The sequence below is a fragment of the Setaria viridis genome, chromosome 9 (assembly GCF_005286985.2).
Source record: "Setaria viridis chromosome 9, Setaria_viridis_v4.0, whole genome shotgun sequence".
NCBI lineage: Eukaryota > Viridiplantae > Streptophyta > Magnoliopsida > Poales > Poaceae > Setaria > Setaria viridis.
In genome coordinates, this window is record NC_048271.2 from 624,178 (window position 1) to 643,019 (window position 18,842).

An 18,842-nucleotide genomic window follows, 5' to 3' on the forward strand; every position below is an offset into this window, starting at 1 on the left:
CAGAGCCACTGGTACTTTGGCTGCTCCATCAATGAATTAGACAGATCCAGTACACGTGTACTGATGAGTTTGGAGAATCTTGTTTTGCAGTACCGTTGATCTAATGCAGGAGCCGGAGCAGGTAATAAGCTAGCTGGAAATAAGTGTCACGCTTGTCATTTGATGGGTCGTTACATGTTAGGCCATCCCATATCATGTCAGTAGTACTTGCGATCGATAGTCGAACGTCACAACTCTGGACAGACTTTCCTATCGTATCGCATGGTCTAGTTCACTAGCTGCTGAATCATCAAAGTGATGAGCCATTTCTGAAGAGATAGCTGTGTCACCGTAGTCCAGCCATCCAATCATGCATACGATCAGTCAGGTTTATTACTGAGAGGACAGTATTTGCAACGAGATATACACCATAAATCGCTCTTGCATATGCTGGCTCAATGATCAGCTCAGCTCCGATCCTCTTCCACAGGCGGACAAAGACTTTTGCGCTCAATTTCGCCATGACAGTTACGTTACGTGCGGGGCCAAGTTATTTTTGCTTTTGTCCTTGCTCGCCGGGGCTGCGTCATGAATTCCACCGAGATATATTGGTGACGAGACACTGTGTTTTCTTCTTCTCCTCCTTTTAGACGCACACAAAAATTTTGTCTATTCTGCTGATATGAAAGCTTCAGCAGTTTGTTTCGTTATCTTGCAAAAATCCGGGCCAGCATTTATTTGCACGCCCACTTCACTTCGTCATTTGGCCCACCAAATAAATATTGCTAGCATTGACCCACTATCAGAAGCCTCCTGGGCCTCGAGAAATACCTTTTTGTCCGTGTTCTCTCTGAGGCCCGTGTGGATTTGGTGGGAGCCTGCAACCCAACTCTCACCATCATCTCTGTGCATTGCATTGCAAATTTGATCGCAATAAGCACGAGACTTTGCTCCCGGATCAAGAGAGAGAAGCATGAATTTGATAGCAATAAACAGGCGCTGCTGCATCCATCCCATTTTAATTTACACAGGTGCAGAGAACAAGGATACATATATAGTGTGTGTATATAAGCTGTGCTGTGTACATACATATATAAGTAGCAGCAGTATAACTTAATCGTATGTTGTCGATTCTACCTGCTCCCTCCGTTCCAAATCGTACGTCATTTTAATTTTTCTAGATTAATACATAATAATATCTATGTATCTAGAAAGCTAAATCGGAATCGGAAGGAACGGAGGGAGCAGCTTTCATCACAAATCAAAAGAATCAAATCTACCTCTCCTGAATCTTTTTTCAACTCTTTACGCCAAGAAGCAGCAGAGAAAGAATGGACAAGAAGCAATGTGTGATCGGGCAGCCACCTGAATGATGCGCTGGAAGTGGCTTAGCCGTGCACATCCAGTCACATGTGCACCGGCCGATCTCGATCGAACGAATGGATCATCATCGGACCTACAAAGCTACCACCAGAAGTTCGCCACCGACGTCTGATGATCAGTGGATGCAGATGCCTGGGAGCTTCCACTGGAACTTTCCGGCGCGGCGCTCCTCTGGTGTCCCAGCGGTGTAGTTCCTCCAGACGTCGAGGACGCCCCGGAGGTCGTGGAGCTTGGCCCCGAGCCCGACGCAGCAGTTGGCGTGGAGCGTGCAGATCTTGTTGAGGTCCTTGCTGAGCTGGCAGAATCCGCTGATGTAGGTGGTGTCGAGGAACTGGATGGCGAGGTCGAGCTTGGCGGACTGCTCGTGCTTGATCAGGTTGAACACGTCCTGCTCGTGCTTCCCGAAGAAGCGCCACCGCCCCTGCTGCCACGCCCGGTAGAAGTCGAGGGTCTTGGCCGACGACCGCACGAAGAGGAAGCCGCCGTTGGGGAAGTTGCGCAGGCTGTAGGGGTCGCCCATGTACACGTCGCTGGAGATGGCGATGTCCGCCGCCATCGAGATGTGCCGGAAAGGGTCCCGGAACCACATCACGTCCACGTCCTGCAACCATCCATAGTAATTGGTTATTTGGTTTGTTTAGCTTAGTTTTTTTTCCTTCAGTAAAGCATATATGTAACTACTACTAGTAGGCCTGCTAGATTATTCTGCTTAGATAGTGCATCGGCGACGATAGAATCGCTGTCGTCACGTCGTCAGCCAGCTGATCGACGTTCAACTCTGTCGCGGTCCCGGCGGGACCCGGCGGCGCCACCACCAATGCGATCGCCGTCGAGCGGGCCGTCCAGAAGAAAGTTGCAGCACCGTTTCTGTCAGTCGGCTGCTTGTAGACTTGGAATAATCTTTGAGGCCTCACACAAGTTGTAACAGTTGGCTCAAGAATCAAACTCCAACCCGCGTGACTATGATGGAGAGTCGAATCCGCCTGTGAACAGCAATCATGCTGCACAACCCGCGTGACTATGATGGAGAGTCGAATCCGCCTGTGAACAGCAATCATGCTGCACAACCCGCGTGACTATGATGGAAGACATTGTCAAAGTCCAAGCTCTGAACAGTGCAGCTGCGGCTCGCAACCTCCTAATATAAGAACCAATCAGCAGGCAGCTATGACTGGACTGGATTGTTCAACAACCACCGATCAGAACCCCGTAACTAAACAACTCATCAGGCCGACATGACGGTTCGTCCGTTTATGCCGCCCATATTCGTGCGGTGCCGGCCGTTATGGCGTTATACATGCAACCAACTGAACAACTGAAGATATGATTGGATTTGAACGAAAGGGTAAAAAAAAAACAGCAAGAAGCGAAAACAGGGGGGGCACTGACCGTGAAGAGGAAGTTGTATCCGAGCTCGAGCACGGTCTGCTGGAACCGGTTCCTTCCCCACATCATCTCGAGGTAGTCCTTGCTCATGAACATCTTCTCTGATCGGTAGTCGACGCCGTTGGAGGTGCGGAGGAAGTAGCAGTGGCGGTGCACTGCCTGGCAGCCCTGGTATGCGGCCGGGTCCATGGTGACGATGACCAGGTGGTCCAGCAGGCGCGCCACGCCGCCCTCCCCGGTGCGGAAGCTCTCGAAGAAGAGGTCGAGCAGGGAGCCCGGGCGCGTCCACGCCGCGTTGATCTGCGTCATGATCACCGTCCGGTCCTTGGTCGCCGCACGCCGCAGCACTTCCTCCAGGTCGCCCCACGGCGACGCCGCCTGCACATTGTTCATTTTTTTTGTTATTATTCAGTTGCTCATCGGTCAGTCGGAATATGAAGCACGTTTGTTCCATTGGGTACCAAGATTAATCGAACATGGTAATTATGTTAAGAAGATGTCGATAGATACATGGTAATAATCTGTAAAACAGAATGGACGGTGCGGCATGTGATCTGTCAGGCAGGTGAAAGAACAAAGCCAGCAGGTGACGGGAATGGAAGTGAAGGAATGGTGGTTGGGTGCTATGGGCCGCACTGTTGGGCACGATGACGGTATACAGCGGCATTAGGTGAACAGTTGCATCTGCTGCCATGTATGGATAGGGTAGGTGGCTCTGCACGGTGAAGGCCCAATAATCAGTGCCCATGCTGCTGCAGCTACGAGCAAATCATCTGGAAAGCAATTCTCCCCTGTACTTTGCGCTGCTCAGCACATGGCCCCATGTACAAAAATATCCCCCGTGCCTCTGGCAGCTCCGCTACGTGTGATACGGTCGTACAAGGAGACGTGACGAAGGGCAAGCAGAGTGGCATGGGGAGAGCGCGGATCGTGGGCCGTCGATCAGGAATGGGAGCGGTTTCCCAAGGCCGGCCACGTGGGCCCGTCAGAGCGGCGAGACACGTGTAGACGTGGCAGCTGCTGCAGTGGGTGGTAAAAGCGTGCCGACAGGAGCCGCAGTGGGATAAGAGTAGTAGAGGACAAATGCTGGTTGCGAGGAAGGAAGCCTCTGGGATTAGCAACAAGTCATGTGGTGAGTCACTACATTAGCCTCTCCGACCTCCTCCGGTGGTAACATGTGGAGAAGGCAACAAATCATGAGGGCAGGGATCCTCTTTTCTTTGCGAAACAACAATCGTGATGGTTCATGGGGGGACGGGAAAGTGGTTGCCAATACAAAAAAAGAAGAAGAAGAAAAAAAACACGCGCAGAGAGAGAAGAAAGAGGTCCAGGTCCAACGGAGGAGACGAAAGGGATTAGCCTAGAGACGTGAGCTGGTCTAGTTAGTGGTCTGTAGGCTGGGCCGGGGGCTTTTGGAGTCTAGGCTTTGGCTAATAAACTAATCACGCTTTTGTTACCCGGTCGCCGTCAGGCGACGTAACTTGTTCAAAGGGGGATTCTATTCTCCCCCCGTCGCTTATGCGTTTTTCTATTCTTTCCCCGATTGAAACGCATACAAATGGCATCTCTCGGCTCCGATTCCTGTTTTTGAAATTAAATAGTAAGTAGCATGGTACCGGCTCCTATCTTTTTTTTTTTTGAAAAGCAAGCAAGCAAGCAAGCATGGTACCGGCTCCACCCACGAGATTGTTCTCCTGTTCTTTGTTTTCCCAAAATACACACAGGTGCTGCTGTTAGGATGACAAGGTAGGAGGGGAAAAAATTAACGTATCCGACAGAAGCAGCGGAGCGCATCGTCTGAGAAAGAAACGATGGGCATTCAAAAATCGCAGGTAGGTAGTAAGCATGCCGTTGCAAAATTGACGGAATCCATTTACTGTTCGATTCGGAAAAACAATCAGAGATTATTGATTCATCTATATTACTAGATAGTAGTAAGCGATTTGTTGGTGAGCACTCTGATGATCAAACGTGTAATCATCACCGTGATTGAGGAGGGGGAAAATATATAGAGGGAAGCAGACGGAAGGCGGAACACGCGTACGTACCTCGACCGGAGCCGGCGCCGGCGCGGGGGTGGCGCTGACGACGTCGCCGTCGCCGTCGGCCACCCCGCTGTCGGCGGAGGAGGCGAGGCGGAGGTCGTCCGTGCTTGCGGTGGAGTTGCCGGTGGAGAAGGCGGAGATGTCGGCGAGGCGCCTGGTGGGGCTTGCGGACATGAAGAAGAGGACGCAGACGGTTGCCATGGCAGCGCCGAGGACGAAGGAGACCAGCGGGCTAATGCTGCTGACGTCGCCGCCCTTCATCCTGGCGGCCGATTTGGTTGGACTGGGTGCGTGGTTGTTTGATGCCGGCGAGGAGGTGATGGCGAGGGCTTTTTAAGAGACGAGAGGAGGGAGGGGGGGGAGGGTTTGTTTGTTGGGCTCGTGGGGCTTTGCCTGGAACTAGACGTGCTGCAATTGCTCTCTCCCATCTTCTTCCTCTCTCTCTCCCGGCCCTTGTGCTTGGTGATAGCCAGCCAAGTTGCGAAAGCATGTGTGGAGCCGAGAATTTCTCCATTTCTGGCGTAAACAAAGCTCCCTGCGAAAAAGGTTACGCGATGTCCGGCCGCCAATCCCGGGATCACACAGGCCAGACGGCGACTGAACCCAGCCAGCCGCTCTGACCTCTGACGGCCGGTGTCGGTAATTCTCATCGTCGGTGCACGGAACTTTCAATTTTCCTCCTGCGCTGCGCACATGAACCAGGTCCAAATCCATGAAAACGAAAAGCACGCATCAACTTCTTGTATGCTTTTCACTACCACTCCCTTTGATGATAGTCTGGTTCATGCGCCTTTTTGCTGTGTATGCAGTGTAGGTAGCGTCCCCGTGACTGCTGAGAAAGGGCGAATACCAACAGCAACAAGCACTCCTATGTGGGCACCGCTGCAGTATACAGGCCCTGGTCATCATCAGCGGCCGCTCCTGCTACTAATGATTTCCAGTCAACCGTGCCTAACCATGCCATTCGCGTGCATTAGTTCTTTGGCCGGACTGAACTGCCTGCTCGCGGGGCCCCTGAATCCTGGCCGGCGCCGCCGTGCCGTGAGGTTCTGGATGGACCCCTGCGCCATCTGTCCGGCGGTGCCCCTGCCTAACCAAACATGTACTTGTGCCTGCGCACCGGTCAACTTCATCGTGTCGTGGCTCTTTGGCAGGAGTAGTAAACTGCATGAATAAGCCGGGTTTCGCACCGTAAATCACGCTGCGACCTGGAATACTAATTGTTTGGTAGCAGACGATGCATTCATACTAGCAGCAGCAGTTTGGTTTCATTCAGATCGGAAGAAAAAAAGTCCGGGGTGAGAATGTTTGGCGCCTCATGCATGTAGCCACGCAGGCTTTGACTTGCAACGACAGCTGTTGGCTCCTTGGGTTTCATTTGTTTGGAAGCTTCCTTGTTTAGTTCTTTTTCATTCAGCGTGCAAGTGCAAGCAGTGAAGCATGCATGAGGCTGGCTGGCTGGCAGCAACCAGCACACATACTGTTTGGATTCCATGCGTATACGCGGCATCATATGTTGACACCGACCGATCAAAGCGATGGTCATTATTGGCTGGCGAGAGAGCAGCATGGATGATGCAGCACGAACGATTTAAGGGCTAGGTCCTTGGTAGCGCAGTGCTATCTCTACACCAGCTGCACCGAGGAAAAAGAATAAAAAGGGAGGTGCATGCAGCTGTGCTTGCACATGGCCCTAGCAGCAGCCTACCCCCTCGCCACGTTATGCAATACCAGCACCTAGTCAAAAAATAGGGGGTACAACGGTAGGAGCCCTAGAGCTTCATGCACTCTGATTGGGGCTTATAATAGTATAGAAAATAAGGAAGAAAATTCGTGTATATGGGCCTATTCGCTTCAGCTTATCAGTCACTAAACAATATTTTCTTCTCACAACAAATCAGCCGTTTCAGCTTTTCAGTCGGCTTATAAGCTGAAGCGAACAGACCCTATATCTTAGCGGCCTGGACCAGCTTCTCAGAGCTTTAATTTGTGCACCACAACTACTACGATAGCATGTGTATATTTCAGGCAACAAAGCTAGGCTCTGCTAACTTAATTTGATGCGATAGCAGCTAGCAGGAGTACGTAGTAAAGCAGGTATGGGTTGGTTGTACCGGAAGGAAAGGAAGCTTCAGACAGTTGGAGTTGGCATCGCCTAGCTGCTACCTTGGCTGGCTGCGAACCGTCGGTCCTGCAGCAGCCGGACACGGGTGCTCATTCAGCCGCCGCGTTTTGCTTCCTCCACCGACGCGACGTACGACAGCTTTGCTGGATCCATCAATTTTTATTTCTCCTCAATCATTACTCCTAGTCTCCTACTAAAAATAAATACTCTTTGCACACACGCGTTGTTTTGTTGTCGCCGCCGCTGTGCTTCGGTGCTTAGGGTCTGCTCGCTTCAGTTTATTCAGTCAGCTTATCAACCACCAAACAGTATTTTCCTCTCACAACAAATCAGCCGTTTCAACTTTTCAGCCGGCTTGTGAGCTGAAACGATCAAGCCCTTAGTTTGTTTGCTCGATTTCCCCCCTTTTCCTATTCCATTTTTTTTATTATTCTGTAGATTTGCTATTCATGTAGTTAGTTTGATTTGTCCCTTAAGTTCTGTAGATTTGCTATTACTCCCATAACCTGTTGGCGCATTGTTAGGTTGGGGATTGTTTTTATTTCATTATTATTTTTTGAAACTCAGGTCGATATTGCTTTCCCTCGTGTGTCTGGAGGGAACTTGATATTATTGCTTTCTGCTGTTTAGCAACAGCTCGCGCCATGATCTGCATGAATAACAAAGGGTGACCTGGAAAAGCATTTTGTTGCGAGAACAAGTGAAGGACCAGTGTTCACCTCTTTCTTTTTGTGGAGAAAGCATGCCGTTCCTTGATTGTCAAGGAAGCATTGTGATATTTCGACTTCTGTTTTGTGATGAGAAAAAATAAGGAAGAACATGCGCAGCCCATTCAGTAGTTTCTTTGTCAGAGCGCCCCCCAAATACAGGCTCTTCTTAGCTGGTGGGCCAAGCCTGCATAGCCCACAAAAGTATGGGCCAAGAAAGCCCATTCAGCATCCAACGCGCGCGGCGCGAGCCCAGCCCACCCAAAAGTCGTCAAACCACCGTCGAGTCCGTTAACGCTTCTCCCCTTCCCTTCCCTCGCACACCGTCTCCCTCCTACCCTGCTAGATCTCCTCCACTCTTCACCGCCCGCAGATCCCACCCCCCCTAGACCCCTCGGCCATGGCGGATCTCGCCGTGGCGCCCGCTTCGCACCCGCCGCCGGCCCCGGCCCCGGCGACGGACCTCTTCGGGGAGCCCATCGAGGCGCACCCGCCCTGGTTCAAGCCCGACTCCTTCCTCCGCGCCGACTTCGACCCGGACGCCTACGTCGCCGAGCTCCGCTCCTACGTCCCGCTCGAGAGCCTCGCCGCCGAGCTCCGCGCCCACCTCGCCGCGCTACGCGCCGAGCTCGTCGGCCTCATCAACCGCGACTACGCCGACTTCGTCGGCCTCAGCGCGCGCCTCAAGGGCGTCGACGCCGCCGCGGCGCGGATGAGGGCGCCGCTCGCCGACCTCAGGGACAAGGTCGCCGGGTTCCGCGCCGGAGCGTCGGCCGCGCTCGCCGCGCTCCGGGCGGGGCTCGAGCAGCGGGCTGCGGCCACCGCCGCGCGAGAGCTTCTCGAGCTGCTGCTCGACACCTCGCACGTCGTCTCCAAGGTCCGCTAAGAATGCAGCTTGTTTGTTCCTGTATTCGTTACTACTTTTTTTCCTGGACATTGGCAGATCCGAACTAGATATAATAAGTACAAGGTCTGTTCTAAGTTCCAATTTGAAAAATTCCGGGTTCCAGTGAATGATCGTGACAATATTTCCTTAGTTACGTGATAATTTTAGCCATACACTAGACTAGGAAACTGCTTGCATTGTTGGGCTCAAACCTTTAACCTATGTATATGTCATTGCATACCGACTTTACCCTGGTCTTAGGCGCATGTGTGATTTATTTCACCTATGATAATCCCAACAAATGTTTCCTGTTCATGATGTTACTCTAACTGGTCAACTGATATAGCCTAATTCAAAGCTATCATCAATACAAGTATCTGATTTGTTTTCCGTTGTGTTCTCATCATTTTTACTCCTAGGTCAAGCTTTGTTGGGCCATATCACGTTATCGTTCCTAAATTTTTATTTGCCTATCCAGGTTGAGAAATTGATCAAGGAACTACCATCTGCACCATCTGATTCATCAAATGCTGAAGTTCCTTCTATCGATGCACAAAATGTTGAGGCAGGAACAGGTGTCAGAGAAACTCAAAGCATCCTCCTAGAAAGAATAGCCAGTGAGATGAACCGGCTTAAATTCTACATCAGTCACGCACAGGTTTGTCTCAGTATATACAGCTGATCCTTAGGATCTTTTGACCTGAAAATACTCTCCCCCTCCCTCCCTCTGTGTGTGTGTGTGTGTGTGTGTGTGTGTGTGAGAAAAAGCTTTAAGGAGAAAGGTGGTCAACGCAAAAATGAATATGGCTATTTCGTAACATATGCTTGATTTTCTTTTGTCATCACTCAATTCACAACTCACCAAACCATAGAATAGAATGTGAAATTAGATCTGGATTAATAATGCAAGGAAAAAAATTTGGCCAACTGCATATCATAAATTTTATAGTTCTTTCTCTCTTTTAGTCGACTATTGTTTGATAATCTTGTGTTGAGCTCCTACCATCTTGGTTTCATAGCTGTTTATTTTAATTTTTGTTGCTAAACTGGTGCACCATATATATACACATTTAATTGCAACTTATGTTTATGATTCTTACTGTGTTACATTCTGGCAGTACAGAACCTCCCTTTTATTGAGAACATGGAGAAAAGGGCCCAAGGTGCTACAAAATTGCTTGATGGTAGCTTGGAGCGTTGCTTTGTGGATGGTCTGGAACACCGTGATGCGAAAGTTATTTACAACTGTTTGCGCGCTTATGCTGCTATCGACAATACATCATCCGCTGAAGAGCTTTTCCGTACAACAGTGGTCTCCCCATTGATTCAGAAAATAGTCCCTCAAAATTATGCAAAAGCAGTTGCTGGTGCATCTTCTGATGGGCTGGAAGATGATTATGAGCAGATAAAACAATGCGTAGAAAAAGATTGCAAATTTATATTGGAAATATCTTCATCAGGTAACTATAGGTTCTATTGTTACTTTCATGAAGTGGAGCATGCATGCAGCATATAGACTTATCTTTATGCATCATCTAAGATTCCTTGATTTTCCTTTGGTGCAGAAAATTCTGGATTGCATGTTTTTGATTTTCTGGGTAATTCAATACTCAAAGAAGTCCTTTCTGCAATACAGAAAGGCAAGCCTGGGGCCTTTTCTCCTGGAAAACCTAGAGAATTCCTGAAGAACTACAAAGCGAGCTTGGGATTTCTTGATTTTCTGGAAGGTATTCTTGTGTTGCAACTTGCTTACTGTATTGTATTCCTAAGTATGCTGCTGTATGCTTATCTGCTAATATGAATGGAATGGCCATCATAATTTTATAATAAGGGAGTGACATGAGATGGGGTTGTTATCTCAAGCACCTGGATGTATTCTGGGTGCTAGATTCTGCCAATAATGTTGGCAACAAAACTTGATTGCACTGTATCTTTTTCATCAAGTCATATATATCGACGCTTTTGAAGGTGAATGTGGGTATTCATAATCATTCTTGATCTATCTTTCTGCAGGTTACTGCCAATCCAAGTCTGCTGTAACAAAGTTCCGCTCTGAGCCTGCTTACACCGATTTCATGCGGCAATGGAACGTTGGTGTCTACTTTTCATTAAGGTAAGCATAAAACTTGTATACCTATTCTGTTAGGTGTTCTCAAGAAATCAGAACATTGTCTCTAACTTGATTGCTACCTGTTTACTTACACAAGATTTCAGGAAATTGCGGGTGGCCTTGATTCTACTCTTACAAACACAATTAGTCCTGTTGGAATGAACGAGGCTCAAGGGAAGCCGTTGCTCTTGAAGCAAAGTATTAAGCTCTTAGAAAGTCTGCAGGCCTGTTGGAGTGATGAGGTTCTTGTTTTCTCTCACTGTGATAAATTCCTTCGTCTGTCATTGCAGCTTATTTCGAGGTATAACTACTGCTAAAGATAATTTTTTCCTTTTGTTTCCATGATATAGTAAATGCTTATCTATAGTGTATGTTCCTGTACCATAATAAGGTATACAGCATGGCTGTCATCTGGTCTATCTGCACGTAAAGCTTCTGATGGGAGTCCAAATTCGCCTGCAGATGCTGAATGGGCACTGTCTATACCTATAGACGATTTCATATATGTAAGTCACAACTACAATAATGTTTGATCTCTAATCATGCCATTTCTGCTACTGCTATGAGGATCTAGTGATTTTTCGTCCTTTACCTTGAACCTAGCTGCTTATGTCTGAATTTTTGGGTATTATATTCTATTTATCAGCAACATTATATGCTTCTTTGTTTAGTGTACTTCACCTGAAGTTTCTAAGGTAGTTGCCAGATGACTAGTTGCTCCAGCTGTAAGTGCTTGTGAAGTCTGGGAGGTTCACTGCACTCACTTTTTACTAGACTCTGGTGTATTGGTGCTAGTTTGGAGAGAGAAAAACTGCAGTTTGTACTTTGTAGCTCATTTTGTGGCAATTTTAAGTAAGGGCATGGACATGTACATTAAGTTTCCCCCATATGAACTGAAAAGGCTGCTTGGTCCTTATTGTTTGTATTCTATAGTTTGCCTGGTTGGTTGAATGAATGGAGGCAAGTCAGTGTTACTTACCTTTTGTGCAAAAACCTGTTTCTGACTTCGAAAGCATAATTCTTGATACATTCTGAAAGTCTTATCCAATTTTGAGCAATGGGAACATAGAACATCATAGCTCTTGGACATATTTTTTCTTTTATATTAATTTTTTTTTGTATTGATTACAGATAATGCACGATGTACATGCTGTAATTGGTGAGCTTTCAGAATCAGGCAGCTTCATTGGACATGTGAATCAATTACTAGCATCATGCCCCATTGAAGTGCTTAATCTTGTGAAGCAAAGTATACTGCAAGCTGTTGAACCTTTAGAGGAGGTGTTGCCTGTCATAATGAATGTCATGATTGGAATCATAGTTAAGAAGTCTAATGAGGTGAGTAGATCACAACATCAACTTATGATGGGAGACACTATCTGCGTTTCTTAGTCGTTCACGATCCATCACTTCTCCTTTTAAACTAGATCAAAAATGGTTTTGGGCTCTTGTTATTTTGCCACTGAATATCCACTTCATCTTTCTATGCATACAAGAATAAGAACAAAGTAGAAGCCATACATATCCTAAACTTAGGGGGTGTTTGTTTCTTTAGTCCCTCCTAAAATTTTGTCACATCGAATGTTTAGATACTAATTAGGAATATTGAATATAGACTAATTACAAAACCAATTGCACAGATGGAGACTAATTTGCGAGACGAATCTATTAAGCCTAATTAGTTCATGATTTGACAATGTGATGCTACAGTAAACATGTGCTAATGATGGATTAATTAGGCTTAATAGATTCGTCTCGTGGATTAGCCTCCATCTGTGTAATTAGTTTTATAATTAGCTCATATTTAGTCCTCCTAATTAGCCTCCGAATATTCGATGTGACATAAATTTTAGGAGGTCCTAAAGATCCAAACACCCCCTTAGACATCAAATATTGCCTATATATAGGCTAATATTGGACTTAATCTAACTCGGTTATGCAGCAATTTTAATCTATGTTCCTCCTGTTCTTTAACTGCCAATTATTTTTGTATTGATTGTAGGACCTGAAGCACCTGAAAGGAATAACAGCGACATATAGGATGACGAATAAACTTCCAGTGAGGCATTCTCCATACGTATCAGGGATTTTACATCCGCTAAAGGTTAATGACTTCCTTGTTTTACCCCTCTTGTTTTATGATTTTTTCGTTTAAATTTATGGAGCAAAGCTGAATTAAAGCATGTGAATGTTTTATAGTAGCATGTTACCAGAAGCCAAAAAAGAAACCCAATTTAAGCCTTGCCTCTTAAGGTCTGTCATTAACCTGGGGGGTGATGGTGGACATTTATTCTGTGGTCAATCTGTAGTAATTTAGCTTATTTTATGAAGTTTTCATTGGCCTTGATCTTCAATTCACAGACCGATTGCATGACTTGGGATGTTCTGCATTTGTCATATTTCATTTGCTGATTTGAATGCCTGTAGTGTGATGTTAAGAATAGTTTGATATGTTGATTTGATTATATGCTATGTTAAGAATAGTTTGATATGTTGATTTGATTATATGCTATTTTGTTCTGAGATTTTCATTTGTTCCTGTAGGTGTTTCTTGAAGGGGAGCGAGTAAGCTATTTATCAGAAGATGATAAAACTAAGCTGTGCCGTGGATCTACAGACAAGATCACTGCAATTTATTATGATTTGGTCTCGGAAGTTGTCACTGTGGTAAGTAAGGGTTGCCTAGCTTCTCATGAAGATTTCTTTTGACTTTCCAGTTACTTAGATCTTGTTTGAATATGAAGGCAAGGAAAACGGAGTCTTCATTGCAAAGACTGCGCCAAGGTGCACAAAGACGAGTAGGGGCTAGTACGGATGCCTCAGATAACATCATATCCGATACGGACAAGATCTGTATGCAGCTATTTCTTGATATTCAGGTTTGCTGTCTGCCCTATTGTCCATGTTCATAAATTATGTAGATACTATGTGTTGGCCAAAAGAAATTTCCCATGGTAGATTCACTTAGCATCTAAGTGATATAATCTTTTCCTTTTCGATTTTTTTTGGCAGCTTCTTCTGGCAGCTCAAGTTAATTTTGTATTGAATACAATACATTATGGCTGATATGTTCTTTTGCTCGAATTATTTTGCAGGAATATGCACGAAATCTTCGTACTATAGGTATAGATGCAAGGGAAATTGATTCCTACAGAGCTCTATGGCAGTGTGTTGCCCCAAAAGACAAACAAGAGAACATTCAGTTTTGATGTAAAGAACGCTATCAGTATATAAAATGAATTGTCATCCATAGATCTCTCCCCATGAGTAGGTGTATCTGATGTTATCCTTTTGGCTGGAAGTAAGTATGATGCATTCATAGATAAGAGAACTGGATTTTGATACATTCGTTTATTTTATTAGGATGATCGGCTCCAGATTTTACAGCTATAATTCCAAAATTGGAGAATGTGTATCGAAACATGATTTCATTCGAAATACAAGTATACTGTTGACCCCTGGTTTTGATTGATATTCTTTGGCCATGCATTGCTCGAGTTATCATGAGTGTGAAACTTGCGCCTTTTCCTAGTGCAAATTTGGTAAAATGAAATATGGAAACATAACTCAATGAACTTTGATCGGGACCAGCCTTCCTGCTCGGTTTGTCTCTGCTGCAGCCTGCAGGGTTAACCTTGCTACTTGTTTATGTGCTTGTTCTCGAGCCCTGTCCCTAATATTTTTTTTGGCGAAATCCTGTCCCTAATACATAACTGTTGTTATTGTTTTGTGCAACAGAAATACATAATGTATAAATTGGATGACATATGATCATGTTTATTCAGTTTTCGGCTGCTGAATTGAGAACTTTCATAGGTTCTTCGGGCCACCATCTGGTTTTTTTGCCCATACTGTAACTTACCGGGCGTAATAAAAGAAAATCTCAGTGGGCATAGGGAGAGAGATATCCTTGTGAGAGTAAATTGTTTTGAGGTTTCTTGCCCCTATGAAATGTAGTTGGATTTGTATCTTTAATGTCATCTAAATTTGAAACGAACATGAGACAAGCAAGAGTTTATAACGCTCGGTCAGTACTTCCCCACTCAAAACAAAGCTGGGTTGTGTGGTGCTCCCTACTTATGTTATTAGTTCTTAGTTCTGCAGCTCTCAGATAGATTTTTTAAATAATTTTGCAAAACGACGAAGAAAAGCTAGCAGCGGGGCGGGTATGAAGGATTCTGCAGAGAAAAACGGATCACAGGTTGCAAAAACAGCTCAAACTATTGAACCTCAAGTTCGCAAAGTCATGTTCAGGCACGTCGCGCTACTACACAATATTACAACAGGGATAACACGATGGGGGCACCACTAATGTGACAATGATACAATCAGCACAGATTCATCCAACCTTCGATGACGGCTTCATCAGTTTCTGAACCAACTGAAACACGAGCAACCCTGCAAACAAGCAGAACAGTGGATTCAGCAGGGTTCTATAATGTTTCTTTCAACATATTGTCTAGTGTTTCATTGAATATAATCGAATTCCAGAAAGCTACTTCTATAAGCAATCGCCAAAGAAGATCCCTCAGATACAACCCAAACAAAAGGCGCGTGTCAGTTGTGAAATACAATGTAATGGGTGATTAATTGGAACTAAACAGAGCAACAAAAAGCGATGCCTAGTCAATAGTTAGTACATCCACTATAGCACCGAACTTTATTTCTAACATATGGTAACAATGCTATCAGTATAATTAATATTTTGCAGTGATTCAGCTCAGGAACTGCAGTTTATGCCATGGTTTGCTTGAGTCTAGTCAATAGAGTTAAGCATGGGACAATGATAGCTAAAACCAGCAACCAGTAATGGTGCGTGTGCATCAGGCAGTTGAACTAACTGACTCCAGAGCTTAGTACTACGAGGGGGCAACGCTCTGAAATCAAGTGACCACCGTTTTCAGTTTTCAGAAGAGCATCAAAATGCAAGTACAAAACATATGCAAAACAAATGCTTTAATCTGTACATTAGATCAAAATATAGTTTAAATCAGCCAGCATGGCAATAAGTCTGAAGCGGACTCACCGATGATTCATATTTGCGGCCTTGATTGGAGCGGTTATAACCTGCATCGCTGGTGATAACAGGAGCATCGCCAGACTGTTTCTCCTCCCTCACCTTGTTAAATATGTCGGTGAAACCTTCACCTGTAGAGGGATCCTTCTCATCCCATTCTCCAAACTTGGGCACAGCTGATCCTCTCTCAGGCTGTATATGCAAGAAATAACATATCTTCAGAAATTACACAAACAAGACATACTGCAAATGCACACTTAATATATCATAGGTGCAGTTTACTTATGTTGAGCCTTCAAAAATTAGACTATACCGTTTCATCTCCACGCCCACTTGATCTCATCTTGGACCTTCCAGGTGTGGTGGGCGCAGCTCCTCGGTTTCCTTCTGATGAACCCCTGCGTTCCCATGAAGGAGATGAAACCCCTCCTTTGTTTACAACTCTTGCTTGGTGATGAGGATGCAAAGGCGATCGTTCCATGCCAGTTTTTCTTGCTGCACTATCATAGTTAGTATGAAGATCACCGTGTTTATGATTAGGTGACTCAGCATATGGCTTTCGAGCAGTGGCCTCGTGACGACGAAGATCATCTTCTCTGCTTGCACGTCTTTCATCCTTGGGCTTTCGCACCACTGGATCTGACCCAGTCCTCAGGGGAGAAGCTTTAGCTGATGGTGGATCCTTCGAGGGCGTTTCCGGATCTCCCTTATGACCAGGAGATTTACCCTTACGAGCATTTTCAAAATACTGTGTGTAAAGGTGATCACCCTCGTCCTCCCAGCTTCCAAATTTAGGAACCCCTTGATGCTGCTGCAGAAGAATAAAAAATAATTTCTTATCAGACAGTGGTTTGAAAAATGATTGAACGCCCAGTACCATATTAAGTGAAGTCCGCACTGCCATAATTCCATATAAAGAGAATCCAATAATCCATCAAGGCTGCAGGAACAATACTTAATATACATTCAGACAACGACAAGAATTGACGCAGCAATCCAAAAGAACAAACCATTACTAATTTCCAACAGCCCACGGTTAACAAAATTACATGGAAAATCCTAACATGGGGCTGTCCTTGAGATCAGGAAAATCCCAAACACATAGGAGTAGGTCAAGAGAGTAATAGACTCTCTATCACAAGCCACATTTCACAAAGATGAACTCCTTCATGCTGGCACAGTAGAATAAATAAATTCATATCAGACAGTGCTTGGCAAATTGATTTAACAACCCAGTACCATATCAGTGAAGTTCACACTCTCATAGATATTAAGATAATCTATTTATCCATCAAAAGCTGCAGGGACAGCACGAAAGATACATTCACACGGCGACAAGAATTATCACAGCAATCCGAAAGAACAAACAAACCATTACTACTTTTCCACAGGCCATGTTTACCACGATTAGATGGAAACATAGTAAGATGGAGCTGCTATTAAGATCGGGAAAAATCCCAAACAGTATTGTTGCAGGCCAGTACAAGATCAATTTTTAAACGGAGATAATTTTGATCCTCATAGTAACTTGGTCTCGAGATATAAACACACAGCAACACTCAGGACACTACAAAAACCACACATTCTAACCGGGATCTTGATGACTGGGGGGAAAAAAGACAAAGCAACTAATTTTATCCGAGATTAGTACATTTCTTGGGCCACGGAGAGGAAGCAAGAGAGAAACGACGAAGCTCTGCTGCCAACCGTAGGCAATTCCAAGAAATCCCACATGCTAAAAGCAGTCAGGATCAAACCGATCCGGACACGATTCACCTCGGACACCACGGCGGATTGGGGGCAGTCGAGAGCAAGAACTTACGGCCATTTCGTCGGATAAGACCCCAAGAACAGGTGCAAAAGGCGGTTCCTTTGCTGCTCAGGGCGCCGCCTCCCCCCTCCCGACCTGGATTCGAAGCAAGAACTACTGCGTTCAACAACAGGAGAAAGAGAAGGAGAGAGAAGAAAAAAAAAGATGCGGCCAATAAGAGAGTAGGAGGAAGACGAGACGAGACTGCGTGGGGGAGAGAGAGAGAGAGTGAAAGAGGACCAGCGAGGAAGAAAGAATTGAAGCGCAGGGGAGAGGAAGAAAAGGAAGGGTCATGTTTGACCATTATGGCGTCGGATTCTCGCTGCCGCTGCCGCTGCTTCGTCGTCGCCCGCCCGTTTCCCCTCGTTCGCTGCCGCTGCTGTTGTTGCCGAATGGGGGCGGTGGGTGGATGGTGTGGTGGTCCGTGGTCACTGCTCGCTCCCGTCCTGCACGGCTCGTACATACGGCATACCTGTCACCTTAACTCGGCTGCCATCATGGTGATGGCGCTCTTCTTTCCTTTCCCACATGGTTAGGCTTCCATACCACAGCACCAGGTCAGCTCTGGTAAGCAGCAACAGCTAAAAAAGAGCTTAGCTGCTGCTGTATTGTTGACTGCTGCTCAGAATCTGCGAGGCAAAGTCTGAAAGTCTACCAATGTGTTGACCAGGAGGAGTCATCTTCAGGTACCTACCATTGTTGCATAAAAAACGTTGCGGCTGTTGGAATGTTAGGGAGTGGCAAATAATTGATTAATCCGAATGTTAGGGAGCCCACAGGGGTCTGGCATGCATCCATGATCCTGCATTTTCCTGCCTCAAAGCAGAGTAGTCCCTGTCTGTCATGATGAGCTGCCCCCAAAGGCTCCTGCCTACAAAGATCCATTTTACTGCTAACTTTGCAGCAGTAGGTGTTGGGGTCCAGCATCAAATTTAACTTATTTAACAATGGCTTAGAACTTTTGTACCCCAAAAGATAAGAGGGAAGCCAAGCATGTTCTCCAGCTAAGATGAGGTAATCTGATAGTCTCCATAATCATAACTAGGTTGCCACATTCAACGATATCTGCTCTAGTATGGCCTTGATTCAATCCCAACGGCACCTTAATTTCTTCATTAGGGCCCCCCAAGTCCTGAAGAATTGTCAATTGGACGAGGGTACAAGATGACCATTGCTCGTGAGAACATGAGAGTACGGGGTGTTGACCATAAAGTGCCACGGGACGATCGCGACGAATTGATCAATTCCGCTGCCATGCGCTGCAGATTCCCATACGGCCACATTTCAGAATCAAGCAAAATAATCATTACTATAAGACAGGATCGAACAGGAAAACCAACAGTTTGTGAAAAACAATACGGCCACTCGTAGAATGAAACGAAAACAATACAATG

The 18,842-nt window shown here is 45.8% G+C and overlaps 3 protein-coding genes across 5 annotated transcripts; 1 reads left to right on the plus strand and 2 right to left on the minus strand.

The window, feature by feature from the left end:
• Positions 1-1,011: 1,011 nt before the first annotated feature.
• Positions 1,012-5,230, minus strand: LOC117839505 (uncharacterized protein At4g15970). The gene is made up of 3 exons (XM_034719843.2): positions 4,797-5,230; positions 2,752-3,126; positions 1,012-1,963 (listed from the first exon to the last, which is right to left on the minus strand). The coding sequence occupies exons 1-3, from the start codon at positions 5,052-5,054 to the stop codon at positions 1,478-1,480; spliced, it is 1,119 nt and encodes a 372-aa protein (XP_034575734.1). The 5' UTR covers positions 5,055-5,230; the 3' UTR covers positions 1,012-1,477.
• Positions 5,231-7,956: 2,726 nt separating this feature from the next.
• LOC117838282 (conserved oligomeric Golgi complex subunit 2) lies at positions 7,957-14,093 on the plus strand. Its single transcript, XM_034718239.2, has 12 exons — positions 7,957-8,502; positions 8,990-9,169; positions 9,635-9,971; positions 10,077-10,238; positions 10,525-10,624; positions 10,719-10,922; positions 11,013-11,127; positions 11,753-11,959; positions 12,624-12,725; positions 13,166-13,288; positions 13,366-13,500; positions 13,717-14,093. The coding sequence occupies exons 1-12, from the start codon at positions 8,026-8,028 to the stop codon at positions 13,828-13,830; spliced, it is 2,256 nt and encodes a 751-aa protein (XP_034574130.1). The 5' UTR covers positions 7,957-8,025; the 3' UTR covers positions 13,831-14,093.
• Positions 14,094-14,823: 730 nt separating this feature from the next.
• On the minus strand, positions 14,824-17,908 carry LOC117838283 (RPM1-interacting protein 4). Of its 3 annotated transcripts, none has more exons than XM_034718244.2 (5): positions 17,750-17,908; positions 17,461-17,544; positions 15,952-16,446; positions 15,648-15,830; positions 14,824-15,019 (listed from the first exon to the last, which is right to left on the minus strand). In XM_034718244.2, the coding sequence occupies exons 2-5, from the start codon at positions 17,464-17,466 to the stop codon at positions 14,987-14,989; spliced, it is 717 nt and encodes a 238-aa protein (XP_034574135.1). In that variant the 5' UTR covers positions 17,467-17,544; positions 17,750-17,908; the 3' UTR covers positions 14,824-14,986. The 3 variants fall into 3 exon arrangements, with proteins under 3 accessions (XP_034574135.1, XP_034574133.1, XP_034574134.1); XM_034718242.2 differs by having other exon boundaries at positions 15,952-16,449; positions 17,750-17,906; XM_034718243.2 differs by lacking the exon at positions 17,750-17,908 and adding an exon at positions 17,689-17,748 and having other exon boundaries at positions 15,952-16,449.
• Between the last annotated feature and the right edge of the window lie 934 nt (positions 17,909-18,842).